The 10,212-nt window shown below is 39.0% G+C and overlaps 1 protein-coding gene across 2 annotated transcripts in view; it reads left to right on the plus strand.

The window, feature by feature from the left end:
* Positions 1–9,477, plus strand: part of PLXDC2 (plexin domain containing 2) — a 424,228-nt gene extending 414,751 nt beyond the window's left edge. For both annotated transcript variants that reach the window (XM_025199724.1, XM_025199723.1), the window contains exon 14: positions 7,196–9,477. In XM_025199724.1, coding sequence (XP_025055509.1) covers positions 7,196–7,312 — 117 coding nt within the window. In that variant the 3' untranslated portion in view covers positions 7,313–9,477. The remainder of the gene's footprint in view (positions 1–7,195) is intronic.
* Positions 9,478–10,212: the final 735 nt, after the last annotated feature.

The raw sequence follows: 10,212 nt of genomic DNA on the forward strand, positions 1-10,212 counted from the left end.
CCCAAATCATATAAGAAGGAAAAACTATCAAATAAATAATTAGCACTGACAATAAAAGTCAAGGAGATTGTGGAAAGAGCTGTCCTCTTCTTCAAGGATGAGAAACTAGCTTCTTAGATGCCCAACCTGCTACTTCATAAAACTGTGGAAATGTTAATAGTTGATATAGTAGTAGTAGAAGAATTTTAAATCAAAGAGGCTATTTGGGACAGAAATTTGTATTCAGTAAGAAAGAGAGAACTAAATCAGATTCTTTCACCTGTATAGCTTGAAGTAGTTTGGACTTTGAGGTAATTTTTTCTAAGCATCCAGTTAATTCAGTGCCAGGTAAGTCAAGTTACTTTGTTGCTTGTAAAAAGCAGATAGTTGAAATGTAGTTTTCTTGGAAGACTGGATCTGGAATTTCAATATCTGCTCATCTCTACTTGAGCTTTTGTTAAATGAATCAGGCATTTACTTAAGTTTGACAAGAGAATAGGTAAGACTACACTCAAATTGTAAATATTCAAAAAATAGGTAACTGTGAGGTTGCAGAGACACTTCGTAGAGCAGACCTGTACAGCTGCTGGCCCACAGGCTGCATACAGCCCTTGAGGAGTTGTCCTGCAGCCCCCAGGAGCCCACCTGACCACTGCTCCCCCATCACTCCAGCTACAACAGCAGCCAGAATGTCTGAGCTGCCCTTCTGTCCTCTAGCTTCTGCTTTCTGCTTCTGCTCCAGGGAGCAGGGCAGTGCAGCACAGCGCGGGGAGCTGAAGGTGAGCCTTGGGTGGCATAATGCAGCAGTGGGGGGAAGAGGAGCAATATGAGCATGCAGTGCAGTGGTTGGGGGAGTGCAAGCACATGTTGCAGCAGGGGAGGAGAGTAAAATGGGTGTGTGATGCAGTCATTGGGGGGTACCTCTACTATGTGCAGCCTGGGGAGCCATGACTCACTGTGGTGTAACCTGCAGGTGTGTGGTCCCTGCTGGTGCAGCCCACAGGGTGTTTGGCTCACAGGTGCTTAGAGGTTGGACAGTCAGACAGTCATAAAGAAGTCCTTTAGGGCGAAGATCATTGATAACAGATAAGGTCAGGAGAACAAGAAAATAACAGATACCATAATCCAACTTTTGCAGTATCTTAATGTGGGCTCTTGTTGACAGTGTTAATTTCTCCAGTAAAAACTTCTTCCATGCAAATTATGTTTTTAATTAATGTTGAAGTCTAGAAATCATGCAAATAATAATTGACCCTTTATTAGTAAGAATGTACACAATTTATGTGTTCCTACTGAGAATGTAATACTGACTAGAGGCCCACATAATAGATCAAATGGGATTTGATTTCTTCCCTTTTCTTAATTTGTCTGCGTAACCTTGCACTGTCAGTTTGAAGCTAGACACTTGATGCTGAGAAGCCGAAGGAGTCTATAATAAATATCTCTACTTCTGAGTCAGTAATATATGATATTGACAAAGCTCAGTCAACAGCCCATGAATGATTGATGTAAAGTTTAAAATTCATTTATTAGGTGTGTGTGAGTGCAGGCATGCTAGACTGGATATCATTGAGCAGATGAATACTTAGCAGGCAGGATTGGTGGATACAGGATGTCTGCACAATGTGCAGAAGTTACATTAAAAATTAGAAGATACTGTGTACCTGAACTCCCCAGGAAGTTCATGTGAGGTGAGGATAATGTAGATTTCTGAGGAGCTCTCAGAATTTTGTAACATCAGATTCTTACTGTAATGAAAATTGGAGTTACTCCATTAAGGTCATTACTACATAAAACAGGTGTGGGGGGAGAATCAGGTTCTATGAATGCTTATGAGACCACCTGCTCAAGTCTATAACTGAATGAGACTGCAGTCTGTGACCAGCAGACTCTGTGAGTTTGATGCTGGTAGGATGATAAAGTGAAAAATGGGAGTTGCTAACAGTTTACAGGTACCTCTGTGGAAAAAAAAACCAGAAGGGATAGTAGTTGGAGGTTGTGCAAGGGTTTAAATACTTTCTTTGGTCTGTTCTTATCATGGCAGGTCTGACTTCGCCTAAAATTGTCCTTTTGCTGTTTCCTTCACTGTTCATGTTGTAAAAGACTGTGTACCATTGATCTCTTCACATCCACAGACATTTCAAACTCATTTTCCAGAACTTTGATGAGAAAATGTAAAATAAGGCTGACGAATCTCAGCAAATTAACAGTGAAGCAGAATACTCAAAGTGCATCACTGTAGTTGTTGTAAATTAATTCCCATCACAGGTGAAATGTACCATACCACAGGCTGAGCTTTCATGGAGATTATTTGGATCTGTATAAGGGATAGCAATATGTTCCTCAGTTCCTTTGGGAGGCCAAGGAAATCAATCAGAAAGTGCTATTATTGCCATGTTACAGTGCTTGCACACTATATAAAAATGATATATACCAATCCTTCCATAATTGAGCCTCTTCAACATTATGTCCTCCTAAATTTTATTTTTAAAGCCATCATCTTTTGGGAGCCAAAAATCTAAGATGCTCCAGAGGTCTGAGGTCTACTGCCTCCCAAGCCAGTCATCAAAGTTGGAACAAGAAACATTATGCTGCAGCCTTACTAGTTTGTTGCTGCAGTTGGGCTAATTAACTCTGCTGGGGCTACCTCCTGACCCAGAAGCTATAGAGCCATGTTCATACAGCATTACACCCAGGCTAATTACCTCTGCCTCTCAGCTGATTGCATGCTGACAAGCTGACACTATGTGAAAGCTGAGCAGGGGAGGGGCAGTGAAGCTAATTTGGCTCTAATATTCCAGATCTTTGACAAAATTCACACTTCAAGGACTCTTTGGATAAGGGATCACAGCCCAAAGAGAACCAAGAGCTGCTAATTGTTTTATTTTCTTTTTTCATATGTACACAGTAGATGTTCCCCTTCTGCTTGTGCACATCTGTTACATTTACTCTCCTTTCTCTTCATATATATATTTTTTAAAACATCTAAAAGTTCACACATTGATTTTTGTAGCATTTCCTTTACTAAAAGTCAGACTTGATTATTTCCTTCATTTTCAAGATCGTATTGATCATATTGGTTATAAGTCAGCAAAGTAATTTATAAATGTCACTGAAGTTCTCACCTGAAGTGCAGCTCTCTGGTCAGTTCAAAGCTGCAGACGATATTGTTTTATAGTTATGTCATCAATTATCTTGTGCATTAGAATAGTCAGAAAGGCTTGCTGGCAATAGAAACTAAACACATAGAAATTGCACTTCCTTTTCTATTGAATAAAAGAGGCTTTCAACATAGAAGGTTCTTTCTCCCTTTCCCCTCTCATAGAATTATACCAAAGGTGGTAAAGTTTACTACAACCCTCTGCATGAAACTCAACCAATCAGATTGCAAATCTTGACTGAACAGTATTATCTTATATGGTAAGCTGCTGTAGTGTTCATCACAGGTCATGTTTGGGGTTTTATTAACCACATTGTTCTGCAACAGAAAATCAGTTTACATAAAGGTAACCTCAAAAAATTCATAAAATCCTTCAAATGTGCTAAAAGCCCTTAGCTGACAAGCTAATTGGGGCCTATGCTCCAAGGGTCATTCCATGATTTATGGCAATTAACTTAGCTAAGAATGAATGCTAGGGGGCCTCTACTAAACTGATCTGCAGTTGATCCAGCAGTAAAAAAAAGTACCATGGTGCCTAATACTCGCACAAATGAAAAAATGATGCTCATTCACTTCAATAAACATGAAGACTTTCCAGTAAAACACCAGGAAAGGGAAGGGTCCCTAGAAGCCCACTCTCCAGCACTTGGAGCTGAGGTATCCCTCATCACATTTTTAAATATAAGAGCTGTAGAACCCACCCTGATTGTGTTCTAGGGCAGGGGTGTCCAACCTTCAGGACACATATCAGAAGTGGCATGGGCAGCCTCTGTGTGTGACATGTAACAAATTGAGGAAGGGACAGGTAGCATGGCAGTAGATAGGGCAGGGAGAAGGACATAGAGTATCAGGTAGGGTAGGGAGCAGAAAGTAGAGCAGCAGATGGGGCAGTGGAAGGGAATAGGATTGGTAGTCAGGGAAAGTGTGGGGCTAATTTGTGGCACACCTACCAAAAAGGTTGGCCCCCAATTACTCTAGGGCATATATAGAAATACCTATTTCCAGGCTTACAGATACTGACAGATCAGCAGGCTGCATGGCCCTAAGTGGCTGAGTATATAAAGAACAGGGCTGGTGAGAGGAGAAAATAAGGGTACAGTTGTACTGGGCTCCCCTAAATCAGATCACTCTCTATTTCATGTTTCCAAAAATAAGAGGTCACCTTCCACAAGGATGTACTAGGCCCCCAAATTTGTCTTACAGTGCCTGATAGGGATACAAGCTTTGAAATCTCTTTTCTTGAGCTAGCCTGCTCTAGACCCAGTTTTTTGTTTCCTTTTGGCCAGCCTTTCTCCAGATATACAAATCATTCTCCTGCACACGGTGTCTATGGTCTTCTGGGGCTCACAGCACTGCAGGCATTTTCCTCTGACCCATTTGCTTAGAAAGATGTACTTGGGACCCACTTCTGGCAGCTTCACTCATGTGAGAAAACTCCTATTGAATTGCAATACACTTTGTAATACATGCTGTAAGAATAAGCAAGAATTACTTTCTACAGGACAGCAGCTCCAAGAATTACCATAAAGGTTTCAAACTCCAAAGAAAGAAGCAGGTTTTCTTCCTGCTCAAAGGAGATGGCAAGAACTAGGGAACAGTCTAAATATTGATTTTTGGGCTTGTATTTTCTAGTCCCTTGTTACTGTGCCTCAGGGACCACAAAATGGAAAGAATTCATTAGGCTTTTCCTGAGCTGCTGCACTGGCTCAAGGAGCTTTGAATCCCATGATGCCAATTAAGTTACTTCTGGTTTTATCAATTAAAATGGTAATATTGCTACAGCATTATCTGGGTCAGCAGCCAGGTCTAGTGAATCAGTAGCTTGTCAATGTTGTTTTCAAAGCTAGCAACTTCACATACAAACACACACATGCATATCCCATGCTATACATTATTACCAATGGAAAACCAGACAAGGCAGAATGAAATGTATTTCTTTCCCTTGAGGCAAGAAAAGAAACTGCACAAGGCTCCAATTCTGGTGTTTGAAGATGACCTTCAGATTTGTTTAATTCTGGGGCTAGAGGCGATGGTTCTGCTACATTTCCTGTTCAGTCAACTGATGCATTTCTATTCAGTTTTTATCACCTGGAAGGACCAGTTAGAAAGAGGTCTTCCATTTGGAGAGAGTGTAGCTGAAAATGGTAGACTGGCACTATAAAGAAGAACCAAGGACTAATCCTAGTTATGTCTTAAAATAACATCAGAGAACAATTTCATCGATTACAATTTAGTTCATATGTGTGTGTTGTGGTGTGAGGCTGTTTCTAATTATTTTCCATAGTAATTTTCACTGGTTTTTCATTTTCTCTTTTCATTAGAGACATCTCAGGTCAAATTCTTTTTTTCATTTACAATAGTGTAAGTGTGGAATAATTTCACTGGGCTCAAATGAATGACTCTGAGATTTCCACTGAGAACAGAATCTGACCCCTTTTCATTAGCTGTAACCCAGCTGTTCTTTTTCATTTTCAAACTAATCTGAACCTAGTTTAGGGGAAGAAATCTACAAAGTTGGAACAAAGTTTTCTTATTAAGAAAAGCACCTCCTTTCAAAAGGCCAGTGCTTCCTGCTTTTTCTGACTTTTCCTGACTAAGTCTTGTATGGAGGAAGTGTTTGTGGTTGGGGCTGGGGGGGGAGATTGCACTGAGAAGCCTTGAGATTTAAATTAACTGTCAAACAGTTCAGCACGAGACACCTCAGAAGCACATCTAACTCAAGAAGAGAAGAAAAGGAAACCTGCTGCTTTTATAGTATGTCCTCCTGAAAGTGGTCCCCTTGTAAGCCTTTATATAATGCCCTACCAATGACTTTCCATTCACACACTTTTTTTAGATGGAATAGCTATGGCACAAAATATTCTTTGGGTAATCCAGCCCTAAATTAGGTTCACTAATCCCAACATAATATCATAATATAACAACAGTGGTTCCTGGAACAGATTATCTGTATTATATTGACTACATAATAGTAAAACATTGAGTATTTTGAATCTATGAATTACTTATAGATAATGTTTACTTTCAGGATAGAGAGAATAAAAAAAAATGGGTTTTGTCAGAACACAGCTTCTCACATTCATATTAAAAGCCATTAAAGTTATAAATAGCTTTTGGTCTCTGCCTTAGTGAAAATGTAAAATGTAACTAATTTTCTTCATTCATCCTTCTATTCACCTTAAGTGCACTTGGACTATTCACTGTGTGATTCAGCATCCTTTGAAGGTGAACTGCAAATGCATTCAGTATCTTTGGAGAAGAAATGACATATAAACACATTTTACACCTACATTTTCAGAAGTGACTAATCATTTGTGGGGAGGGGTGGTAAGAAAGGGCTCCATTTTTGGTGCCCAAGTTGAGACACTGTAGAGGGCAGTAATTTCCAGAAAGTACTGAGGAATCTCACCCTCACAAAATGTAGAGTTTATAAATGTATTTCATTCCAGAGCACATTTCAGATGCACAGGAATCATTTTACTTATCACTTAGGTTGCCTGTCTACCTCCCAGCTCCATGCTGCAACCCCCCTCCTGGCACTGGCAGGGCCATACTTGCTTCTAGGCAATACCACCCCCTGGGCAGTAGAAATCAGGAGGGTGGAAAGTTCATCCACAGAGCAGGACTGGTAAGGGAGTGGGGGTGGGAAAGGTGCATCCTGGGATGCTGGAGGACTACAGATTGCTTGTTTTACCTTGGTTGAGCAAACTGAAGTTACACTAACGTGAGCTGGGTAGCACAGTCTAGAGTTAACCCTTGCCTGAAGTAGCAAATCTTTGAATCCCCCAGAGGGCACTTGGCACAAGGTAACAAGCTTTAACATGTGGACACTTGTTCTTTAATTTCCTTAATATGATCTAAGTGTAATGTGTAACTTCACGATGTGTCATGTACCTTTTCTCTCCAACTCCCTAAATAACCTACTTTTATTTTTTTAAACCAATTAGATTTTAGCATTAAAATCTGAAATTACAAGATACTTTAATAACTTGTTTTTGTTTTATTGTTGTCCCTTGCACATTCTAAAGAGGCTTTTTGTTTTTGTTGCTCTTGTAGCGTCGTCCAAGCAGATGGCCTGCCATGAAGTTTCGAAGAGGCTCTGGACACCCTGCCTATGCTGAAGTGGAACCAGTTGGAGAAAAAGAAGGCTTCATTGTATCAGAGCAATGCTAAAATTTCTAGGACAGAGCACCAGTACTGGCCTACAGGTGTAAGACATTTACATTGCCTCTCTTTAAAGAAAGGACCACTAGACTGCTCTAGCCTGGTAGAAAGACGTTTTTTGGATAAGCCTTTTCCAAGAAGAAAAAATAATCTATGATACCAGATTCCACTGCACAGAAGGTTCCCGTAGTGGAATGAGGTACAGTAGTTCATTCAGAACTTGCTGAGTGGCACCCTTGGTATCAGAACTATGGCACAGCTGCTGTTCTACTGGCTTAGGCATGGGGTTGCATAGGAATCCAGATAATACAATAAAGCTTTTGGTGCACAAGGGTATGACCCTTTTGTTCAAGTGTTCTTCTCTGGTGTCTCAAAAATAAACTGAGTTACAAATGAGCAGCCCTTTCATACAAAGAGTAATGATTCCTGCTCACAAGGTTGCTGAGAAAAATGAATTCAATGCAGGTTTAAAAAAAAAAGCAATTTTCTATACTTCTACAAGTGAATGTGGAAATACAGTTTTGATTTTTCAATGCTAAACTAGCATAACCAAGTGAGTGACTGAGTTACAGTAAGTTGTATGTTCTTTCCAAGAGTAGTAGAATATTTCTTGTACTTTGTTGGTTAATATCCTTTAAACAAGTCATAAAAAAGAATCTTAATGTTAACACAAGCTGGTAAGAAACAAAATAACAAGAAGTTTTCACTATGGTGAAATTAGGCTTTCTTATCAGAGTTCATGGTGAAATTGGGCTAATTTTCAGTTTCAATATTCACTAAAAATTAAGCATTGGGTTTGTTTGAAGGGATATCCCTTGCATTTTCATGCAGAGGGTTGAGATAAAGGCAACAGATATTTTGGCTGATGATGGAAGAAATCAACATGGAATATTTCTCGGGCAATGCAATGAGAAAATGTTGAGATTTTAAACAAATAGGTTTTTATCCTTTGCCATTTCATTGTGAGTCTTTCCTGAGAAGCATTGCAAGAGATACAAAATCAAAGTCTTATTACAGAACCCTGCTGATTCATACAGTGATTTTGTTTAATGCACATAGTAGTTGCATAAATATATATATAAATATATTTTTTTTATAGCTAACACAAGGCAGGCTCTTGTGACTGTTAACACTGCATTTTTGTCATCCAGACGAAGGAAACGGATTGCATTACTGCATATTTCCACTGAGTTGTAAAATAATTCTTCATATTAGAATATTTTTATGTTGCCTAGGGAAGGTGGTTGGTTTAGTTGCAGTGCTATCACTTTTCTGCCTAGGGAACCATCTTTTCTTTAATATATCAACCCTTTTCTTCCCTGACCAGGGAAAGACAAGATTATAAATTCCCCAGTGAAAAATAGAGATATTCATTTGGGTGGAAGATCTGAGGCCCAGATCTTCAGGAGAAGTTAGGTACTTAATACCTTGAGGATGTGTGCCTAGCCTACTCAAATTTTAAATTCAGGTATTGTATGTACATTTCATTGTGGTCTTTGACTATCAGATCTTTTACATACTGTACAAACAGAGTCATTTGAATCATTCTTATGCATAGTATTCAACATTTGCAGTTTCAGGTGTCAAGTAGTTTAGACACCTTGTAGGTACCACCTTAAAATGCAGTTATTTACATTTCCTGTTGATGCTTGTATGGTCTAAATTTGATTACTTATTTCTGTTTTAAAAAATAACATAATTTCTACTTGTTATTTTCTTCAGTAAATAATACAATACTGTATTTTCTGTATTCATTCTTTATTCTGTGTAATACCTTTTTTTGTCTGCTTTACAGCATCCCTTGTGAGATTTGAAATGTTCAAAACATAGCTAGAATTAATTTGAAACTACTAACCACCATGTCTTGAGGTCTGGTGAAATACCTGCAGCAATCACTCTTCAATTTGTATGGCTCTATCAATTCCTGTTTCTAATAGGGAGGGATTAAATTGCAGGCTGGTAATTCAGATAGCAATAACCAAATGTATGCACATATATATCTGATTACACTTATTTTAAAAAAGATGACGGTGCACAGAATTTTAAAAAAAAAAAACTTTGGCGGTCTGAGGCTTGCTATCCGTTTCTCTGGGTTGTTCAAGGTAGATGGAAAATTTAGGTTTGATTGCTTTAATAAATAGGATTGATTCATCTAATAAAACAATTAAAGAATTTTTGCTTGGAATTTTTGAAGCATGGTCTGCTGTCCCTTTGCCAATTAAAATGCATTTTATTCTACAGCACATTCAATCAGTATATAAATATGAATTTTACAAAAAGGCATCTGTATAATGTTGCAATATATTTGATTAATATTAATGCTCACACAAGGAAGGGCTACTCATTATGGGTTTGCAAGTTCAGGCCTTGACTCTGAGAGAGGAAAAAAACTGGATCCAGTCATACACAGTTGATGTCATGCATAGAACCAGTTGGTCAGTTAAGTGCTTAATTGAGACATAAGGCAGAATTTAAGAACCTAAGTCATGGAAAGCAATCCAGATCAACTCTACTTCACCTTCTTAGGCACCTCCATTTGACCTTAAAAAATCCCTAGGCGCTTAAACTTCAGCTCCTGAACATGCTCAGATATCATCCAGTTCAAAAGACTAAATACCGCATAAGTGCCACTGTGATCCAGGTAGAAGGAACCTATATTACTAAATGGACCGATCCATTAGGCACCATAAAGTACAGCTAACTCAGGCCAGCAGAACTGAGTCAGTCACTCTTACTAGAAAACATGGTAGCTGTGTTGCCCTTTCCTTTAGTTAAAGGAAGTCAGAGACTTGGGTTCTAGGCCATCCCAGTTTTAGGGTTATAAACACATCTCTTGCCTCCTAGGAGGGTACCTTATCCCCCAAGTTATTAGAAAAAGTCAGGTGGCATCCCTCCCCCCATTCTTCCTG

This window comes from Alligator sinensis, unplaced genomic scaffold (assembly GCF_000455745.1).
Source record: "Alligator sinensis unplaced genomic scaffold, ASM45574v1 scaffold221_1, whole genome shotgun sequence".
In the NCBI taxonomy this organism is placed as follows: Eukaryota; Metazoa; Chordata; order Crocodylia; family Alligatoridae; genus Alligator; species Alligator sinensis.